At 44.5% G+C, this 22936-nt stretch overlaps 2 protein-coding genes across 2 annotated transcripts in view; one reads left to right on the forward strand and one right to left on the reverse strand.

The window, feature by feature from the left end:
* LOC144136369 (acetylcholinesterase-like) overlaps positions 1-20515 on the reverse strand; it is a 52135-nt gene extending 31620 nt beyond the window's left edge. The window contains exons 1-2 of the mRNA XM_077668643.1: positions 20434-20515; positions 20284-20352 (exon numbers count right to left, since the gene is read on the reverse strand). The gene's annotated coding sequence lies outside the window, so the exon portion shown is untranslated. The remainder of the gene's footprint in view (positions 1-20283; positions 20353-20433) is intronic.
* On the forward strand, positions 8580-19025 carry LOC144136368 (acetylcholinesterase-like). Its single transcript, XM_077668641.1, has one exon. The coding sequence runs from the start codon at positions 12857-12859 to the stop codon at positions 14471-14473; it is 1617 nt and encodes a 538-aa protein (XP_077524767.1). The 5' UTR covers positions 8580-12856; the 3' UTR covers positions 14474-19025.
* Positions 20516-22936: the final 2421 nt, after the last annotated feature.

The raw sequence follows: 22936 nt of genomic DNA on the forward strand, positions 1-22936 counted from the left end.
TGCGTATTATGTATTCCTTTACAATATAGAACCGTACTGCGGCGTAACGAGGCACGTCATGTAGTGTCATGCTACCGCCTTCGCGAGAACGAAAAATTTTACACCAGAAACTGTCGGGGAACACTCGTTTCCGCGGTGAATACACCTCGTTATTGATTCGTGTACTCGTCAGCAACCGACGTCGTGAGATGTTGGAAATATCAGTACTGCTGCGGTGAAGCTTGGCACTTTTTTATAAATTTATTGATAAATCCAAGGTCCTGATGTGGGACATTACACGAGGGTTGGGCGTGTGCACTGCGATAATTGGTGACAGGTATGTGGTAAACATGGCTATGATGAAACAGCTTCTTCGATGGCAGTCTTCAAGCGTGCAGTATCAGCGATGAGCGCCAGATGCGGAGATGCATACATCGTGCGATGAATCCTTATGGCATGAAATACTTACTGTTCCAGTTATGGAGAACTTAAGATGCAATATGATCTTGTAAAGACAGAGCTCCCAAACAAAACTCAAATCACATGAGCTTTTCTCCTGCGAAGAATCGCATTGAAGGCGTGGGATATTCAGGAGGCAGATTAGCGGCTGTTTGAAGACGCCTTGAGGTGCTTGTGACGGGGCGAAAACAAAATAACCGCATCGTCAGCCACGCTAAGGTACTCGTACTTGACATGCAGTCCTGTTTTATGATGCCTCCTATAAAATGTGATGTTGTGGTCTTTTAGATTAGGGACAATTGCGAATACGTCGGTGAGAATTTCTCGCCGGCGTACATGAACGCGATGATGACCTACTTTTATAGGGAATGTGATGGTGTAATAAAGCATATTTCCTGTCACTAATGCTTTTCTGTAACATGGCCCTACCGGAGTAGAATTTTGTCGTAATGATAGCGGTGATATTAGCTGTAGTAGTGGTTGTTACCAACCCTACTTGTAGTATAAAACCGGCAGTAGTGGCATTAGACCTAGTGCTTGGGGACAGTGATAGCAGCAGCAGTATTATGAGCAAAAAATATAGCGGTGGAAGTAACAGTAGCAACAGCAGTAATAGTTGTTGCGGTAGTACTACTAGTACTACTAATACTACTAATAGTAGTGGTTATAGCTGTAGTCACAGTGTGAGTTTAGAAGCATGCCAAGTCTTTCAAGCCATGATTTTAGGAGCCACGCTTCTTGGTTCTGTCCTCAGTAAATCGGAAAACAAATATCCTCAGGAGTAGCGGTCGGCAAACCCGGAATCTCCGGACAACTGCATGGCGCAGGTGACGCAAAGTCAATGCACCCAGAGAGAGAGAGAGAGAGAGAGAGAGAGAGAGAGAGAGAGAGAGAGAGAGAGAGAGAGAGAGAGAGAGAGAGAGAGAGAGAGAGAGAGAGAGAGCGTTCCTTCGGTTGTTATTCAGGCCGTACTTTCTTTTAGTCCGTGCCGCCGGAAACTCGCTGGAGTGGTGGTACAGGTTTCAGAAAACCACTCTCGACGGTGGCCCCGGCATCAACTTCCCGTGATGCAGCTCCCACGGTCGAAGTATGAAAGCCGTCTTAAACGCCGGAAGGAACGCATGCAAACGTGTGCACTTTTTGCTTGCTATACCAGAGCTTAGTGGATTAAGCAACGCGCAAGACCTAAATGAAGGCACCATCCGTTTTTTTTTAATCCACTATTCCACTAAACATAGACAAAAAAATAGAAGATATGGAAGAGGACATGTGCAATAAATGAATCACAAATAGAAAACACTGAACTGATCGGGAAAAAATAGATGCTCATTAGGAGGCTATACTGGCCTGAGTTAGAATTGCGATGAGGTCAAAACCTCCGAATAATCTTTCAGCCCGTTCTACCACACGACCGACGGTTTCATTGAACTCAAAAACCTGTCCTAATCGTAAGGAAAAAATGTTTGTCCTACATGAAGGTCCTTTCTTCTTTTATTTGAATTCTTAAGCAACCACTCTGCACCATAGTATTTTTTTCCCATTCCTGATTTTTTCAGGGCTAGATGCTGAATTACTTCGCGAGTGGATGACCTTTGCGGAGAGTCACCACGGTGGTGTATAAATTCGAGACGAAATAAAAGGCAAAAATCCATGAACTGATTCAACATCACAAGAACGCGACAAGGAAAAAAGCTCGGAGTTAAATTTCTGTCAGGCTTTCCCTTTTGTGTCGTCATACTTTTATTACTAACTATCCCATGTAGCGCAAAGTAAGCTATGAAGTGGGGTCTCCTACTTCGTTGTGCATAGCCCATGTGAGCCCATGTAGCACCAGTATGGATTCTATAATTGGGGCCCACTCCGACACCCTGCAGACTACCCATAGACACCCCGATGGATCCCGTTTGGAACATATGTAGGCCACACAGGCGGAATTAGGCCCATGTTGCCCAACGTGAGCAATCCACCAAGCTCCCCCCTCGGCCAAGCTTTGGACAAATGTGGCCAGACTCCGAGGAAGAGTGTTTTTTTAAAATCTCGGTTAGGCCCTCTAATACCGACAAGAGACCGATGCGGGTTTTATAGGGGCAAACCCAATTTGGGCTTCCCCACATGCTCATTACTGGTGACCTATTGGGGTTCTTAAGGGTAATTTAGGACCAGGTTTGTTGGTTTTGCCTACAGAGGTCTGAAAAGTCCTTGCTTATTTACCACTGTAGGTATTCGAAGACAACCGCATGTGGCATATCGGTATCTTGACGAGGCTTATTTACCATTCTGGGTAATCGAAAATAACTGCATGTGGCATAGCTGTATCTGGACGAGATTGGGCTATTTCCAAGTCATGAGTACATGCTATTAGCCAAGTTCTTAATCAGCAGGCGCAGATCATAAGGTCCACACGTTTGCCGGATGATGTCATAATACTTGCATGCAGTAAAACCCTCAAAGGAAGTCTTCATATGGTAGTCGCGAGCAACCGGAGTCATCAAAATAAAGAGAAAAACAAAATTGCTATATTGACGTACCTTCACCAAACGTCCCATCGTTTGAAGGACGTAGGAAGCAGATGTGGCTTCGATGTTGTATTTTCTGCATCTAATAAGGCAGCCGAAATTGTGCCTTTGTCGGCAGAAAAGGCAGAGAAGAGAAACAAAAAAAGAGGTAAAAGAAAAAGAGTGGACCAGGTGAAACATCGCTTCAAGCTTGTCTCTTTGCGCTGAAGGTGTGATGTATATTCTTCCTTTCATGTGCGGGAAAAACTGCATAGGTGAGACAGGAAGGTAAATGCCTGAATAGCCGCCCACGTGGGCGCATGTTGCATCCTCAAGCCTACCCTTGAATAACGTGGAATGTCGGTGTATTTCCCCGTAGTCCCTTTAGCAAACCGTGCACTCCACTTCTTAATGAAGGTGAGGTCCTGTACAACCATAAATATAAATTAACGAGGGAAATCAGTGAAGCGTTTCATATTCACAAAAGCTGTGGCACGTGCTTCAGCTCCTCCTCTGTACTTGTTCATTATTGCGAAGTTATACCAGGTGTTTCAGGGAAAGTGATCACTCGTGTTTAAAAATATGGTTTTTGAGGTAAACAGAAGCTTTTTCCGTCGTAGGTGCCAGCGCTGGTGGACGTCAAAAGACAAGCGAATCATCTTAACTAGCTAAGTGATTAACTAAATTCTAATAGTTAATTTTTTAGCTATTACCAATAAGCACCTGATGGCAATTAGATATTTGTGGCCGAACATTAATAATAATAATAATAATAATAATAATAATAATAATAATAATAATAATAATAATAATAATAATAATAATAATAATAATAATAATAATAATAATAATAATAATAATAATAATAATAATAATAATTGGTTTTCTGGGGAAAGGAAATGGCGCAGTATCTGTCTCATATATCTTTGGACACCTGAACCGCGCAGTAAGGGAAGGGCCATATCAGTTTTTAGAATTTCGAAAGCACCATCGCTCTCGCCGCTGTGGCTCAACCAATTTTGGCTACATCGGGCTCGAATACACGCACTTTAGAAAAATATGCAGGCAAAGCAACCCCTCCAGTGGTCATAGTAGTCGAAATAGCCACATTTTGTCGTGCCAGAGCGGCGAGAGTAATGGCGTTTTCAAAATTCTAAAAATTGATATGGCTATTACTAACGGCCCGCTATAAAGCTCTAATTGCAATCAGGCGCCTATTGGTAACTGTTAAAAAGTTAACTACTAGAATTTGCTTAATCACTTAGCTAGTTAAGATGATTAGCTTGTTTTTTGACGGCCACCAGCGCTGGCATCACTAGGACGGAAAAAATCTTCTGTTTACCTAAAAAACCCTATTTTTAAACACGAGTGATCACATTCCCTGAGACACCTGGTATATATTGATGCACATGATTTAGTATCTGTGTTTTATTTGGTATGGTACACACGCTCCTGGTTGTGAAAAAAAGAAGTAAATATTTGCCTGTTTCTTTACAATAAACCTTCAGTTCATAGCGCTCTTCGTGTCCACTTCCTTGCCCCTTACTATCGCGCTGCTTTTTTTCCCATCACAACATACCAACTAGCTCAACTTTCCGTTTTACAAAAGTTTTAGTTCACTGCAGGTTGTATGTATACGAGCCCCTGCTATTAGTGACACTCCGGTAGATAATGCTGTCGACAGCGAACAAAGGAACGGCAGGAGATATATCATTTGAGAGATAGTTAATGTAGAAAAAAATAATGAACATAAAATTCCACCTAAGGTGCCTAAGGTTGCAGGAGACATGGAAGACGCGGGGTTAATAACCCAGACAAACTTCTCACGATTAGTCAAAAGAATTCGCAGGCAGTTTAATACTTGTAGGTTTTGGTTTCGGCCTAAACGTTTAAGTGAGAGGCGTTAATGAGCAAGTTCAATAAAATGCGCGTACAGATGTGCGTAAATATTCACAATAGAACTGATATCGTTAGTAAAACAGCGCCAGCTGGTGAGAGCAGGACATCTTTTTCAGATATTTTTGTACACAACAAAAATTTCATGATGTGTGAGCAACTCAAGTGATTCATTAATTTACAAGGAACGCGAAATGTGTCGGTAATTCTTACTTGACGACGGAGGGCGTTTTTTGTGCACTAGGATGAGTTTGCCAACTTTCCAGTCATGAGGGTCAATACGCTCTCAAGTAATTGCTATAGCATATGGTAAAGAAGATTGGCTGCAACGTTTGTAGCCTTCCTGAGATTCAGCGTTTCGTGTCAGTGTTTGCGCCACATTGTTGTGTCAGCTAGGTGAACCGCGTTCGTCGCACAACGATTTTGGTGTGATCGCTTTTTCAGTTACGACCTTCGAAAATTGCCTGCGGATTCTTTTCGAAACGTTTTTTTCGGCAGCGTGGTAGTTTTCTTTGCTTCCCTTTTTGTTAAATAGACTTTTAATGTTCAATTGAACCATGCTGGTCATGATCGCGCGGTGACAGTTATCGTGGGAATGTACTTGGGGAGGAGTACGTGCATTGCATGAGGTCGTTATGCATGCTGTCGTAGTCACCTTTGCTGTAGAATGTTAATTTTTCGTTAGTATTTCATTATGTCACAGGTGAATGTGGTAGGCACCAACAACAGCTTAAAAAGTGCGAGATTTTTCAGTTATTGTTGGCCAACGGCTGCTGTGTCAAGAATTTAAACGTTGTTATTTCATGTAAATTTAACTCAAGTGGCAATATAAGCGGCTTGTTTTGAATGCCTATCTATTTTTGTTACAACTCATTTGTCTTTTAATTGTTGGTGAAAAGAGAGATAGATACCCTACCACTGTTAGCCTCTTTTAATATCATACAGGCACACAAAGACTACGCTACAAATCTTGACGGCACGCTAGAATAAGTAAGATAAAACATACCGAAACATGACTTTTGTACCTAAAAACAGTGTAGGGGCTTACCGTCATGTATAGCGTCACTTATTTATGAGACTCCCAAAGTTGGTCGCACTGGCAGGCACAGCAAACTCGCACAAGCCCTGCACCAATCCATGGTTTGCTACAGGATTTCTCTCATCTCCTCCCAAAATTCGCAGTTACTCTAAAGCCCAAACATTCAGTATGACCACCCTATGCAACCCAATTGTCGCTTGGTAAGGTTATTATTATTATTATTATTTTCATTTATTTCCATCAGCGATGGCGTAGGAGAGGCAAAAAGCTGCGGCAGCAGCTCGACAACTCCTCGTCCCCTTCAAAGCAGCTGCAGTACACGTCGCACAACCCGACATACGTTACTTCAAAAAAATAGAATGTACAGCTTGTACCACACAAAATTATACAGACCAGAACAAATTCATGATGAGTAAAAGTATACACATTGAACTCATTTCCTTCCTTGCGAAAAAGAAAAAAAAGTAAGTACAGGTCTATAACACTTGTTGCTGGGCTAGTTGGCGCATACTTCTATCTACAAACGTTAGCGCAAAATAAGACACATTCACAAGAAAGGTGGACAAGGCAACGCGCGTTGTCTTGTCCACCTTTCTTGTGACTGTGTCTTATTTTGCGCTAACGTTTGTACATAGAAGAGGTCTATAAGTCGAAGGACAAAGAAGCACTCGAGGCTGTAAATGCACTAAAGTGAACAAAATGCAAGAAAAAACGAGCGCACAAGTGTGATACAGCGAACGAAGGTAGTGCATTGGTAGACAGGGCAGATATAGCAAACCATTTACAAAGGTATCTATTAAAAAACCAATGAGGTGCGTTTGTTATAGTAGAAAACTGCGAATATATCTGCTAATATATTGATTATTATAGTGCAATCTTATGATATGCGAAAAATTGCGTTAATAAATAACCCCTCGGTGAAAACGAGCTCGTCCCGAATTTCTGGGTATGCAGCAGCCGAAGGTTAGGCAAAAAAGAAAAAAAAAAGACGAATTGTTGTTTGCACGCACTGTATGTTTGCAACGGCATCTTCTGCATCAATCCTTGGGGATGCCCATGCAACGTTGCATAACATCTCTCCTCTCATCAAGGCCATACGCGCGTCCCCTTGACTCGAATGAGAGTCTGTCCTGCTTCAAGGAAGTCTGCGGAGGTCTCGAGAACGTGCGTTACTTGAAGGACAACACGCCGACTGCTCTTTCCAAGGCCGGCCGCGCAAGTTCGCGCATAATATCTGTACCGAGGCCAGGTCCTTGCGCGCTGTCATTAACACCACGCGGGGTAGCAAGGCTTTTGTAGCGTGAAGCAGGACGTTGTTTGAACGGAAGTGTGAAGCGCTGTTTTGGTGGCTTATATAGAACCTACAAGGGCCAAAACCTAGTAGCACACAATTCGCTTTTCCGGTACTTTAGGCTGTGCCTTTCCTGCTTTTGGCTGCTTAGATGAGGAGACGGATAACGCTTCATTCACTTCTAAGTGGGTGCCAGTTATTTTCCTCATTGTTTCGCAGGACATATTATTTCATCGCAAGCGGTGTGTTTACGGGAAGTGCAGAAGGGAATTCGCGTGAGATAAGTAGGAGGCGCACTTATCCGCGTGCTCAGTCAGGCAGCGGCTTATTGAATTAAGGAGTTAGATCCTGCTTTCAACATTTTTTTTGCATGTGGAAATGAATTTTATGCTCAAACTTTTTGCTCCTCACTCTTTTTATGTCAAAACCCTTCTCATTTCTTGCATCAGCTAAATACTTGGGATGTCAGAAAAATACACTGTCCAGTGCTTAAAGGACTCTACCATTTTTCAGGTTGGCGTCGTGCCAAGAGACACTATAGGTGAGAAAAACGGCCTCAACAACCTTAAATGTCTTGACTACTCATGAGATGCAGGATGAAATGTGGCATAATTTACTTCAAGGAAATCCAAAGGGCCCTCAGAACTGTATGCTTGAATGGTATTATACTTGATGTGATCTTCCACGGACCCAGCATCCCGTAGAAAAGGGCTGGAAAAAAAGTTTCGTAATTAAGGGTTTTGGAATTATAATGCTATAGGTGTTCATTCAATTGTTCTTGAAATAAATGAGCACTTTAAACATTTTGAATGAAAAATAGATTTAATGTGAGAAGAACTTCAAGCTTTGTCCTGGAGATCCGCAGCACCTGCGATATTCGTGCGAAGGAGTGAGAGTGATGAAGATGGGTGAGCTGCAGTCGTACATGAATCGTACTCTCTTCTCTATCCGTATATATAGTGGAAGCCAATTTTTAACGGCAAGCCGCAGAAGACGTGAAACGATGAAGCCTGCAGTGTAGGCACTGAGATATTTGAACACGAACGTATGAAAGAATGCGAGAATTAAAAAAAAATTACGAAAAGTGAGCGTTTAATGTCACTCACTGACCATCTAGAATGTTATGAGGTGAGGCTCGACCATAATAACTCTGCTGCAATTGAAATGGGTGCCGTTGAGAAAGCACCTTGCATGGTCATGTGTTCCTTTTGGATCATATTAGGAACGGCGCTAACAAAGGACAGAGCGAGAACACAACACAGGCGCTGACTAGCAACTGGCGTGTATTTCATATATATATATATATATATATATATATATATATATATATATATATATATATATATATATATATATATATATATATATATATATATATATATATATATATATATATATATATAACACCGCAATCAAGAAAAACAGATTCAACTTGCTGCGCGAACAGATGGCGATCATCAATAAGAAAGATCACAGTTGTGTCAGTGCGCCGTCTATCACATTACTTTCAAAAGAAACAACTTTTCTTGGACATCAGTCCTGATACTAGCCAGCCCCCTCCCCGATGTGCCTTTACCCCTGTTGGTGTTGTTATTGGCTGTTTTCACCAGATCATCTCCGTTTTTGTGTCGTTTTATCGCCCTTTTTTCTCCTTTCAAAATGAGCACGTCCCATTAACCTCGCCACTTATTTTCATTTCATCCTTCACGCGCGCCTGTAGCAGTTTAAAATTTTTTACCCTCGTTATTGTTTTTCTTGTTTGTTTTCACCCAGTCACCCTGTTGTTACTTCCTTTCTGCACTAAGTCTAGAAACTATGTGTTGTATCTTATGTTTCAACCAAGATGTTCTGCAATTAAAAAAAAATGGCTTTTTGAGTTAGAAGAGCGCTTTTGTCGGCATAGAATTGTAGGAAGCATAGCGCACCATAATACAGCTAAGGTGTGCTAACTAGTAGACTGGTTAACTAATATTTAATAGTTAACTTTTCAACTATTTACCCTTAGCCTCTTTATTTATAGAGAGGCGTGTAGCGCACGGCAAGTAATATTCATATCAGTTTTTAGAATTTCGAAAACGCAGTACCAACGGCGTTGCGGTGCAGGAAATTACTTCTACATCGCGCCAAAATACATCCGCTTTCGAAAAACCTGTAAGAAAATCAGCCCTCCAGTGCACGTAACCTGCCGAAATAGCCAAAATGAGCAAAGCAAAGTAAATCACGCACACGGGAGTGTTTTGGAGAACTCATTAATTTCAAAAACTTGTTCGCGTGCATTAAATGACTTTTTTTTTAGGGGGGGGGGGGGGGGGTGAGAGCTTGACTATGCATTCACTGAAGGCTTGTAATAGATTGGCGTTTTATGCAGTTTGTCAGCCGGTCTTAAATGCTGCTCACTTCGATCCGGTCGGATTAGGCCGATGCTCGAGCTGCGGGAAGGAGCTAGGCGATGTCTGCGAAGCTGTTCCTCCGAACTTCTGTCACACTGCAGGGGCGACTAAAGGCGTTTCAAGAGACATATGGCGAAGCTGTCCAAACCGTTAGGTAGGAGTAGGAGGTGTTTTTTTTTTTTTTGTGGCGCCAGCGGCTCTATGGGGCGATTAGCTTCGGAAGGCGATCGTATAGCGCATGCTTCCGGTCTCGCTGACAAACTTTTGCGCTATACATAGCCTGCTACGCAGAAAATTACCTTGATGGGCAAAAAACATGACCTCCAGTGGCAAATCTGTAGTCCTGTTCGACGAACTGTTCCGCGAAGTGGCAGTCGCACACGACGGAGTGCACGGCTGCACGTTCTTGTCAGCACGATGTATAGCAAGCATCTATTTCGTAAGTACGTCGGAATACCAAAGCACAAAAGCGACTAAAACTTAAAGGGACACTAAATGGGAATACTAAATCAGGCAAGACTAATGAGTTAACATCACATGATAGCAAATATCACCGAAAACAAAGCTGTCATAAGAGAAAAAATTGATTAAAAACGAAGTACTCATAGCGCCACCACTTACGGTTTCGTGACGTATTTATGAGAGTTCTAGAGGAGCGCTATTTCGCCGTCACTTGAACGATCGCCGTCAAAATAAGAGGAGAGCAGCGCGGCGAGCGTACAATAAAAATTGCGAAGAGTCTCATAATTTAAACAGTGCAAAACAGACGAGGGAGAGAAAGGTTAGACGCAAAAGCGAGCGCTGAAACTTTCCCCCTCGCATTCTGCGCATGCAGTCTACGTGTCACCATTGTACGCAGCGAGTTCAAAACCGCAAGCTCTCAGCGGCATTCAGGCTGCGTGCTTGCTATGCGGCCGGTGAAGCGGTTCCGTTCTCACTTCAGCTGTTGAATCGGCGACTTTGTGCAGGCTGCGGGCATTCTGAAATCGTTAAGTGTCTGTTTATTTTTTTTGTTCTACTACGCGCTCCTGCAGACACGCGCATGAATGCATGCCGCCAACGTGTGAATCGCGATGAGTGTGCACGGGCTTCCAAATTTTCCTGATCAGTGGAAAAGCGCATATGCTTTGAGATAAGCTTAAAATATCCTAGAAGTGCCACATGCATGCGCTATCGTTCGGCCAATTAAAGAAAAAGTTTTCCAGCGAGGGTGATTATGCAAGCAGTACACGAGGCGCCGACGCGCAACGCTGGATTTTAGCGCATTTTCTTCGAGTGCTCGTGTCGAAGCTGTAGCATACAGATGAGATATGCAAGTAAATTGCTATTAACGGTACACGTGCTTCCGCGAAAAAGATGGAGAGAGAAGATTTCATTGATTCCTTGTTACTAACCCCTCTTGAGGTCCTGCTTGAGTCCCCCTTCTTCTAATGCAGCGGGCGTGTTCTCAGTCCAGGGGGCCACTTGCTCCTGCTGCCTGCTTAGCACGTTAGACCAGGCGTTGCTGATCATTTTAGTCCTCGCTGGTCAGCATCTGCTCCCACTGCGCTGCACTCGGGTTTTTAATTACTGGGTTGGCCGTTATTTATTCGCATTCCCATGTGATTGGATATGATGTGCGGTTACCGCCGCACCAGGAATCTACACTTTTGAAGTATGTTGGATGCATTTTGCTTAATTGCATTTTTGCAATTGCAGTTCGCAATTACAATTTTGCTATTGAGTTTGGAGTATGAGTCTGTCTGCTGTTGGCGCCATATGACAGACTCCACTTTGTTCAATGTTTTGTGTGGGCCAGGATATCTTTCCCTGGTACCTCTGTAGTATTATAGCATGTCTGTGTACGTCGCTGGGACTAGAAAAAGGTTTAACAAGCTAATGTGGGCTCGTCAAGATTATGCGTGCATTATGGAACGTACCCTGAATTTTTTTTTTCCGCTTACAACCCACAGGAAATAATCCACGAAAGTAGAAATCGCAACGACCACAGCAGAGTAAGCCACGAGGATTGTCTGCGATCATACTTACTGCGTAATTAGTCAACAAACAATCGTCGACAGCGAAGCGCGCCGTTTGATGAGCAATGCTGGTGGATTTTTTCCTGAGATGAAATGCATTATCGAATACTTATGAGAATCCTCGTAGCTTATGTGCACACTTCATGACAGCACACCCGCTCGCATCGCCGTCGCTGATGTAAACGTGCGTGAGCGTGACCAGCAGTTTGTTCTACAGTCTGTGTCTGCACACAATGACTTCGCTTAGTTTATTTCGCACTCACGGAGGCTATTAGACGCAGCCACACAGATGATGCAGCAGGGAACCTGCATCGAAATATTGGGGCGCTGAGGCAGCCTGCACTTGCACCCTGTCGCCGTGATCACTGATCTGTTGACTTCTGGTTTAGGGTTTCCGGCCACGTTTCCGGCCTATGGAAGTGGCGTCTGTGATTGGTCGGAGGGTTCCATTGCAAATACATAATAGGTATGATTAACTGTATTCATTTTTTGCAGGCGGCTTAGCGAGGGTTTCAGGACTTTCATTTGCTATTTTCTCAGCAACGCAGTCTTCTTATCGCGCACAAAAACGGTTGTTAGTGCTACCGACGAATATCTATCCGTCTTGCTTAGTTTACAATTCCCATTTAGTTCCCATTTGAGTCCCTTCCTCGATCATTTGTAACCGCTTTACAGGCTGTCGTCCCCCCTGCCTTATTGCAGGAGATGTAGGTTCGTTTTCAGCGAGCGTAGACTCGTTGTCTTCAGAACGCGTTGATTTATCTATATAGGCCAACTTCAATTTCTCTCAGTGTCGTTTTGAAGGCAGTCTTGTCGGCGTGAAAATAAGACATGATAAGAAGTAAGTGTAAAATGACACCGCCTTTTCTGACTTAACACGAATGACAAAAACCAGATGTGCCAACGTGTTTAATTCGCTTGCATTAGTTCTCTAGAATTCTATTTGTGCTCACTAGATTTGTTTTTGTACTTTTATTACTTTTTGCGGCATAGGATATTGCTCTTAGTTTTACGCCTGCATAGGGCCACTCCTTAATAGTGTCCTTGGAGGCTTGCAGGTGGGAGCGGTGTTCTGCAAAGCAGCAAAAACACGTAAGACATGTCGCAGCAAGCTTGCACGTGCACGGGAAAAGTACGCTACTGCCACTGCTTTTGCGAACGGAAGGACAGCAAAATCACGAAGCAACACTACCATTACAAGGAAAGTTTCAACGCTTCTTCATTTTCCGCCTTACAGACATGTTTGGCTTGTCTGGCACAGCGCAGGGTACTGCCGTTCTGGGAACGTTATGATTTGTTGTCCTCTAGGCTCAGTCTTCCGGCTAGACAGTGCAAAGAGGGAAGGCGGAGACTTCGACATGTCTTGGTGCCGAGCAGTCGTAGTTACAGCTGCGACGCTAATTTTTTGCGAGGCCGAACGGCCTGTTGTTCGAACTCCTTACGGGCCGGTAGCGGGCGTACATCTCCGCCACCAAGGAAAACACATTGACGGTTTTTTCGGCATCCCTTTCGCCTACCCGCCCACCGGCCAGCTGCGCTTTCGAAAGCCGCTACCTCCGAAGCCCTGGAAAAACGTTAGGGATGCCAGCCGGTTCCAGCCGCCATGTATGCAAACAAACAATCCTTTAAACCGCGAAATCTTGCTCAACTACTCGACTTCTTCGTCTGAAGACTGTTTGCATATCAACGTTTGGAGGCCAAGCTGCATAACTCGGGGCACCTCCGGGTCCGGACAGCCCCTGCTGCCCGTTGTGTTGTACATCTACGGTGGCGCCTTCCAGTGGGGTGACTCTTCAGCCTTCTACAATGACGGCCTCGTATTCTCGGCGGTCAACGAAGTCCTGTTCGTGAGCTTCAACTACCGCACGAACGTGTTCGGGTTTCTGTCCGACCAGTCTGCAGATGCTCCCGGCAACCTGGCCTTCTGGGACCAACTGCTGGCCATGCAGTGGGTCCACAGGAGCATCTCGAGCTTCGGCGGTGATCCCCGACTCGTCACGTTGTACGGGCAGAGTTCTGGCGCCATGTCTGCAGGCATCCACGTGCTGTCTCCTCTCAGCAGTGGTCTCTTCAAGAGATGCATCTTCGAGAGCGGCACGCCACTGTCGCTGCTCACTTTTCAGCGACAGAACCAAATCAGCTTTTTCAGCAACTTGGCCGGGCAGCTCAACTGCACTGACCGCAATGGAAACTCGTCGGTGATCTTAGACTGCCTAAGAAAAGTTGACGGCCGGAAGATCATTCAGCAACTCGGCGAGGTGGGTCGGCTATCTAGCATGTTCTTTCCGACCCAGGGTGACGTGTTTGTGCCGGAGTACCCGATAAATTTTGGAAAAGTGAACTACCTCAATGGCGACGAGATGCTAATGGGAACCACACTCGACGAAGGGTCCGTTTTCTTCTACCACCCGATAAAAAGATTGCAAGATCTAGAAGATACTATGCACGACTATTACGAGGGTGTCGCAGCCACAGTCTTCAGCGTAGCCTTCTCGATTCCCTACTCGGCCGCGCGTCGCTACATTGCCTCTTACTTTCCGAACTCTACGCAGGGCCTCACTCGTGACAAAGTGCTGAACACTCTAAGCCACACATACGGAGACCCTGTGTTCGTGTGCAGCACAAACCTGTGGGGAGAAGAGCTGGCCAAGCGAGGCCACGCTGTCTACCGCTACGTGTACGGCCAGCGCTTGCCTTTGGGCATCTGGGACGAGTGGATGGGCGTCGTGCACACTGACGACTTGCCGTACATGCTGGGGTCTGTGGCGACGTTGAAAGAGAACATGCAAGCTAATCGGTGGAGCTACCTCCCTGACTGGTTTAGGCGCTACAATGTGACACCTGTGGAACTTACGTTTAGTATGAACCTAGTGAAGTCTCTCGGTGCCTTTGTGAAAACAGGGTAAGTCATCTTCACTTTTAAGGTCGCCGCCATTAGTAGTTTGACTACAGCACAATATGCGAAAAAAATACAATGAACTAAATCCACCTTCCGGTGCATTAGTCCGCTTCTGCCGCGCTTCAGTTTCCTGGTTCTATCCAAATTAACCATTTTTTCAGCGAGAAAAAATACTTAAATGCATATCTAAAGTGCTCGTAACAGGTGAATTTGGTCTATTGCATTTTCGGATCACGAGCGCGAAGATCAAGTGCAGTAAGCTTCACTAGGTACTATTTTGAACTATATGTACGCTTAGGAAGTCCCACCTTTGATTTAAAAACGAGCTACGTTTCGGCAGACTCTGATCTTTCCGGACAGTGTGAAGGATATCTCTGAAAAACCTGCCTTTGCCGACCACGTACCGTTTCAAGCCAAGAGAAAAAAAAGTACGCTGCCAGTGTGGCAGTCGCCGCTTACGAAAGTTTTATGCATCAGCTATCTCCAGCAGCGATGGCGTAGAGTTAAAGTGTCCGTCTCGCGTGCATGAGGACCGGGGCGTGAATCCCAGTGCCGCGCAATTCTCCACCGGGTTTGTAAAAAAAAAAAAAAACACTCCGCTTGTCGATGGAATTGCATAACCAGGCCTGGAGTGCGGCCTGATCTCGGTGACCAGAACCGACAGCGCACTCTCTCACCAGATCAGGATTTGGCCACCCTGGTGTAGTACTTGGCCACAACCTTCCATGAACAAACCAATTAACCCTCGGCCCTCAGTCCCCAGCGGCTGCGAAGCAACTGACCGAGGCGGCGGTCAGACCTGTGACGCAGCGGAGGGTGCTAAGAATCTCTGGCTCCGGACAGGCCGCCATTGGAATCTGAACCTGGCAACGTTTAACGCTAGAACTTTATCCAGTGAGGCTAGCCTAGCAGTGCTGTTCGAGGAACTAGCGGCATTAAATGGGATGTCATAGGGCTTAGTGAAGCTATGAGGACAGGGGAGGCGTTACAGTACTAAAGGACGGGCACATACTGTGCCATCGTGACATGAGAGGCTGTGACATACTGTGGCATGAGAGAGGCCTTTGACCTGCAGTGGGTGCAGTCAGGCTGATGATGATGATTATTATTATTATGATGGTGATGATGATACAGGGTGTTCTCCAAAGCACATGTATTTTGGCGCGATGTAGTCGAAATTTTGTTGGACCACATGAGCCGATGGTAACCACGTTTTCGAAATTTTAAAAATTATATTACTTACGGCGTGCTATACGCTTCTAAAAATTAAGCAGTCTAACATTAATAGTTAAAGAGTTCAATATTAGTGAACCAGCCTGCTAATTAGCATGTCTTAGCTGTATTTTAATGTACTACACCACTGGCAATGCTATGCCGAAAAACGCGCTGTTCTTACTCAAAGAGCCTATTTTTGAAATTGTCTAAAGTCTTAGGTGAAACACTTTGTATAGCCTTTCCTTAGCATATATTATTGCCACCAGTTACACAATTCATAGAATATAGAGTAACAGCCAATGCTCCGCACTTTCGTCAGTAGGTGCTAACGCCCGTTGCACACCCTAGCAGACAACAAGGCGTATATTTGTATACTCCTGGTTCTTCGCGCTTGCGATATAGATAAAGATAATAGGCAGCAGCGTTGGTGATGCCCAGCACCGGGTTGCACACTGGACGGACACTCGGAAAATTCTGCTTGTAAACATTAGCAAACCTTGATGAAGAAGAGGCCGTGAAGTTGGAAGGGTGTTAGGATGGGGATTGCGATCTTTGTTCAGGCATGATGGCTGCTTAAGAGGATTAACCGGTTGACCTGCAACGCCAGGTCAGTAGAAAGGAATCCAAGGGGTCGGGAGGATGGATAAATAGCGAAACGTTGGCAAGCACTGTAAGGCTTTCCCCTCCCCTGTTCTCTTTTTTTTTGTGTGAAGAAACCATCTGTCTGCCCTCAATTCACCATGGACTCCATAATGACGAAGGGTTTTATGAATGCGGGACCTGATTCCCTACTGGTAGTTTCCATAAGCCGAATCCCATAATGCCATACATTTTCATATGTATATAGAGTCAGTACGGAGTTTGTGAAGTCAGTATTGACTTTATGGAAAGCGCGTATGAATATGACGTCTTGCACATGTTATGGAAGTTCAATGAAAATTTTCTGGAATTCTTATGGACTGCATACAAAATACATATGAATGTCTAGCATATACTTCTCTGTATCATAGGGACTCCATATTCGCAGTACGAGCGACTCGTATGGGAGGTTTCAGTAGGGTTGACACGGTTGTAGTGGGACGGCAGGCAAACATGTGCACAGCTGAACTTGGAGATAGAGTACAGTTATAGCTGAGGTTAAGTGTAGTAGTACTGCACGGGGTCAAGCCGTGATCGGGCATACCTTAAGAAAGAGTGACGAGCGTTGTGGAAGGAGCAAATCAGATTGGCATGGGCTGATTAGAGGCGACGGAGCGGTGGGAGTACGTACGACGAAGCAAATGAGCAGTTAATAATCAAGCTTCATTATAAAAGCTGTTGAACTACGGGACGCGAAAGATCAAGGGTCACGCATGTAGCACTTTACTTTAGTGTGGCATGACCTTGGTGGCAGCCGAGTGAGACCACGTATTTCTGAAAGCTATCAACTCGTAGGGTCACTCGTTCGGCGCTCTCTCTCCATTCGCAATTACTTTTCTCTGCGGCGCTTACGTCTCCTGCCACGACTCAAGGCCCAGAGCATCAACGGCCGCCTAGTAATCAAATTGGGTGCAATGGTCGTGAAACTTAAACTGATGCAACGTTACCAAGGTGATACTGGCTAGGCCTTTACAACCACCTTTTATAACCACGGCATTCAAGGTTACAGTGTTCGAGCGTGATGAATTCCGGGAATTGTGGTGACGAGTCGAACCTATTGCTTTCCTATATAAAAAAAATAGAACGATTTCGATGAGGGTAGTATCTGAAGCGTTTGTGCTGCAGTTGTCAACGACAGTGTTTTAGCGCCGTACACTCTGCGCTTTATACGCCGCGACAAAACCGGCTAAGTCGATGGAAGCATCCCGATAGAGATAACTCTACAACAGACTCGCCGCGTTCAGTAGCGATGCTAGAAGATAGCTGCACCTGGCCGCATCTGTTAGCCTTGTATCTAGAACACTCTGCGCTTATATTAAGAAGAAATAAGAAGTCTGAAAAAACATGAACGTGATACAAAGCCACTGACGAGATAAAGAATGCGCTATTACGCCCGAGTCCTTTCTTAAAAGACCTCTCCGTAACGCTTCAAGGATTTTGTCACTAGCGTCCTTAAGAGACCTCTGCGTAACGCTTCAAGGGCTTTGTCACTAGAGTCCTTATAAGACCTCTGCGTAACTCTTCAAGGAATTTGTCATCGCCGTCCTTAAATGACCTCTGTGCAACACTTCAAGGGCTCTGTGACTTTTGAAGTCAGATAGTCCGACAGGCTCACGTTGAGAGAAACCTGCGGTAGCGCCCTTCGCATGTCGTCTATCGGAGCCATGCGATCCGAATGCTTGCGAGACAATTTGCGAGCTTTTGTCGGCTGAGAACATTAACGGTGATGCGCACATGAAGGCATAGTAAATCACAAGAAAAAGCAGTAAACCTATCATATTATGACCGATTGTTGGGCTCTGAAGGCTAAATTGCGGCTGAATTGAAATATTAGCACGAATGTGAAGAGGTGTTCTTTAAGGTTCACTTAGGACGTTAGCCAGGTAGCATACCTGGAAGGCTGTCCGTCCTAAAATGATAACAAAGGTGTGCTTTAATTGCCAATGCGAATCATTCAATTGCAAAAAATAGGCACTTTTGATTTTCAAATTTTTAAATGACCGTTAATGAACGGCGTACCCATGGCTATCCCGTAACACCAAGCAACAACAAATATTAAGTGGAAAGGACAAAACGCTCAAGTAGGGGTTTTTCGACTTCTTTTCTCTTTAAATTTCGGGTTACACATTCAGCATTCGAATTAAAGGAACCATTCTTCTCGAGTAGCAAGCTATCCAAACTTGCAGCAGCTAATAGATTTCACATGTTACTCATACTGTGGTTTTTTAACTGTATCTGCTAAGCTGCAACATTTAACATTTACTGTTTGTTAAACGGACACACTCGCAGTTGCACTAAATGCCCACCCACAGTATTTTGTATTGTCCGGGGAATCTAAGCCTACATAGACATTTTATTTGTACGCTTGTACTCATTTCAGGGCCCTACCGAAGAACTTATGTTTTCGATTCTCGCTTTGCCAAACTGTAGGAAACTCGGCATTGGTGACACGAAACGTTCCCGGTAGACATGACGGCGTTTCTGAAGTACATCTCTCATCTCAGTTGTTTCAATCTCTGCTGGATTGCCGCCAAACCCATAGGAAGGACACCTGGACGTATTACCTTCGTTTTTGTTCTGTTTCATTTCGAACTGGACCTTGTAATTATTTGATCTTTTAGCTTTACCTTGGACGCCATGCAGGCTACAAAAAAAAAAAAAACCTTCGCCCAGTAATCCAAGGAAAGATATCCGCAATCGTTGTTAATGACAGCAATTTAAATCGTGAAATACGAAGGCAGTCGTGTACCTATTTCTAAATGTTATTACACCTAGTAAATTGGTAGTCAATTGGGCAATGAACTGCGAAATCCACGGATTCCATCGCAACCGTCTAGTCGAAGCTCGTGAGACATGAAAAATTGGACGAAAAAAACAAGACGATGAACGGCCAAGAAGGGAAGGTTTTGGTTTACGGTTTATGGGAGTTCAAAGTCTCAAAACGACGCAGGCTATGAGGGATGTCGTAGTGAAGGGCTCCGGAAGCTTCGACCACCTGGGGTTCTTTAACGTGCACTGACATCGCACAGAACACGGGCCTCTAGAATTTCGCTTCCATCGAAATTCGACCGCCACGGCCGGGATCGAACCTGCGGCTTTCGGGTCAGCAGCCGAGCCTCATAACTACTGAGCCACCGCGACAAAAGAAAGAATGACTTACAGGAACAGCGCAGGCGCTGGAACGATCAGCTTAGTGAATGGTACTCGTCTGTGCTTGGATGTGCAAGAAGTGTTAGATGCATGTATTGTGGGGCGAATGAATCCAGAAACAACTATCTTACGAGCATTTTTAAAGGGTTAGCATTTAGTGCTAGAGGTGGTGAGCAATCAAAGATGATAGCCTTTAATGATGACAACACAGTAGTGCGGCATCTCGAATCAGAATTGATTAAGACGCTTTCAGTGCGATCTGTTCCACTTTTGGAAGATAAAAGCGGCACCATTTTTTGTTCATCCTTAATTGGAGTAGGGCGCTTTCTGTATTCGGTAAATGCACCAGTTATGGAAGCATTGCAATAGTGGACGAACTCAAATGCAATATTAGATACTATGGTTGCAGGATGATGCTATTGCCTTAATGCTTATAGGCAAGGTGGCCTTACAGATCAGAACTACCGCATAGCAAAATGGTGGAACGCTCTTAAATAATATTTTTCTCTTTTTATGTTGGAAATCGCATGTGCTGAAATCGAAGCCTGAAATTTATATTTTCTTTATAGGAAGTTATAAAACTATCTGTAACAAACCCAGTGGTGCTGCTCAACGCAGCAGGCCTGCTTACAGAAGTGACTGCTATGTGCTCCACATTCTTTATAAGAATAAAATAAAACAGGCGGAACAGAAGCAAGATTACTAGGCCGTCATGCAGTAAACCTACAAATGAAGTGACTTCGAGGACGATTCTAACAAGGCACCCCTCAGCATGAAACGCAGGAAACAAACGAACCCATTTACTTCTCATACCTTTGCGTTGAAGGCTTGGCGAGACTGCCAGTCGCATCTTGGAACATATACTCCTCCGAGGCAGTTTTCCTGCAAGAATGTATGAGAATAAACACAAATAGAGCTTGTTACTAGGCTTTCACCTGTAGCCGCACAAACGGTAATTGTTACCAGGGGAGGCTGTAATTCACGGAAGCAGCGCTATTCAAGAACAAGCTAAGAAGGCTTGTCGAACATCAGGACAACAAGTGGCCGGTGGTGCTTCTTTTCTTGTTACAACTCAAACAGGTGGAGAGGCGCACTGAGTGGTCCTGACGTAGCATATTTGTTTTTTATCGATTCAGCAAAGAGTATTTAGGTCAAGAACGCTACGAGTGAGGACTTGGACCAGGCGCAAAAATGATTATATCAGCTCTGCCCTTCTGCAAAAGCTGGCAAGAAGGTGAGGGGAACAGAAGTTGAGAGAATTAACCTTGCAGAAGTCCCTCACTCTGGTTCCGTGTTATGTTAGCGTTCCTCGATAAGGCTTTAACTTGAGCTGAGCATTCAACATGACAAAAGTGACCTTGCATTCTAGGCGTAAATTAGAATGTTTGGTAGAAGTGAAATCCTAATTTCATTTCATTCATATTGCTAAGTGCTCACGTTCCTATGGAGAGAAATCGAACACAATAGCCTCAATATGGAAAGATTTCTGACAGTCGTTTTCTGCCCATTGAAAGATAAAATTTTACGTTCCTAAATAAGGCTTGCCGTCAGTGAAAAACACGCATGTTTCAAAATGCGGCTTTAATTGAAGAAATATAAACCACTGCCCTTTTAAACAAACTCTCGTAGCAGCTTTCATGAGGCGACTGTCCTCCCCATTTGGTAGTCGCTGTTTCCCTTTCTTTCGCAAACAAACGCGTTTAGTTGAAGATTGGCGATCCGGCGTTCACGAGTACTGGAGCTGGATTAGAGCCCTCCTCGCCAGACTGCTCATAAATGAACTTTGCATGACCTCGCATTGTCCCCTGACTTTCCTGATTGTCCCTCATACAGTCCAACTTTCAGGCCTCAATGCGGTGACCTTTGTAGCATCGACGCCTAGATATGAAAATAAAAAAGAAGAAAAAATGCCCTCATTATCTTATCTAAACGTCTGCAGAGCAGGATTCGATGACTAAACCTACATTTTTTTGGGTTCTGCAGCCTCAAATAAAACAAGGCTGTAGTGTGTCCTTGAGCACTGGACGGTCCTGCGCAGTCTCGCTGGCAACATAAAAGTTGACTCTGGAAAATTTACACGTGAAATCGTATCAGAGGAAGAAAGGAAAGTGATTCCGGCAGCTGCTTTGTAGATAACGGCAGCGCCAGCTTAACGCTGTGGCACAGATGTATAATTTAGGGGTATGTTGCTTTTTCGTGGATGACTGGCACGTTCTCGGGGAAAAATATTATAGATGCAGAGAGATGTTGGGTCAGTGCAGCCAAGCATTGACTTGTTGAATACGGAGAACGACAGATTCCTCCTGATGTCGAGGTACCCCATCAAAATATCTTGACTCAATTAGATCGACCCTAGAAACCCTGTCAAAGTGAAACGAACTTTTTTTTTACATATAGCGTGCCAGAAGGCATATTTCATTCAGGTGGTCCCCTATAAAAATTGTACCTGCTAAAGATGGTATGGTATGGTATGGTACGGCATGGCATAGAATATGGGGTTTAACGTTACAAGGCAACGTGGGCAATGAGGTCGCTGTAGTGGAGAGCTCCGGATTGATTTCGACCACTTGGGGTTCTTTAACGTAGAATGATATCGCAATGTACACAAACACATTAATTTTCACCTCCATAGAAACGCGGTCGCAGCGGTCAGGATCAGCAGCCGAGCGTCCTAACGACAGAGCTACCGCGGCGGGACTTTACTAGATAAACAAACACTATGACAGATTTAGTTTACGTTAGTTATTACCTCATTTGATATTCAGATGCGAGGTCATTCCCAGGTTCCTGGAGGCATTTTCTTGCAAGTCTTTCTACATTAAAGTTCCACAACACACCATAAGTGTAGGGTAGCATTTATAAAAGAAAAATTAACGCGAGATGTTTATAGCAAAGTATTAAATTACTACTCACGGTATTTTGCTTTCTTCTCGTGAAAATGTAGCTTGTTAGCTGAGCAGAAGTCAGGCACACATTTTCCTACACTTTGTCATGATTAACAAATTATAAAGTAATGTTATTCATTCTGAATTTTGAAAAACGAATTTGCGTTTATAGCCGCTTGACATTAGGAATACGACGTGCTACAAAGGATTTATAAAGATGTCTTGGGACAGGAGAATGTTGTACAGATCTTTCAGAAATCTTGAATGGAAAAAAGTGCGCAAATATCACCCCTTTCTTCGTTTTTCTACCGCTCGGGCAGTTGGCCCCTAAGTAATGCTGCGGTCGTCGTGGCATTCGATAAGTATCGTCAAGCGCGCAAGGTTAATCTTCCGTCTCACCAACATCACGGCGCTGTTACGCCATGCGAGGAGGGCGGACCGGTTCCGCTGTCTCCTCGGCTACTAATTGGAGCTTCCGCACGAAATACGGCACCGTGCGGAAACCTTCGTCGGGGTCCCTACGCGGTAACAGCGGGATGGAGATAGGAGATCGGCGTTCAAGGTTTTGACCCTGTTTCGTT

Source organism: Amblyomma americanum, chromosome 6 (genome assembly GCF_052857255.1).
Source record: "Amblyomma americanum isolate KBUSLIRL-KWMA chromosome 6, ASM5285725v1, whole genome shotgun sequence".
Taxonomy (NCBI): Eukaryota; Metazoa; Arthropoda; class Arachnida; order Ixodida; family Ixodidae; genus Amblyomma; species Amblyomma americanum.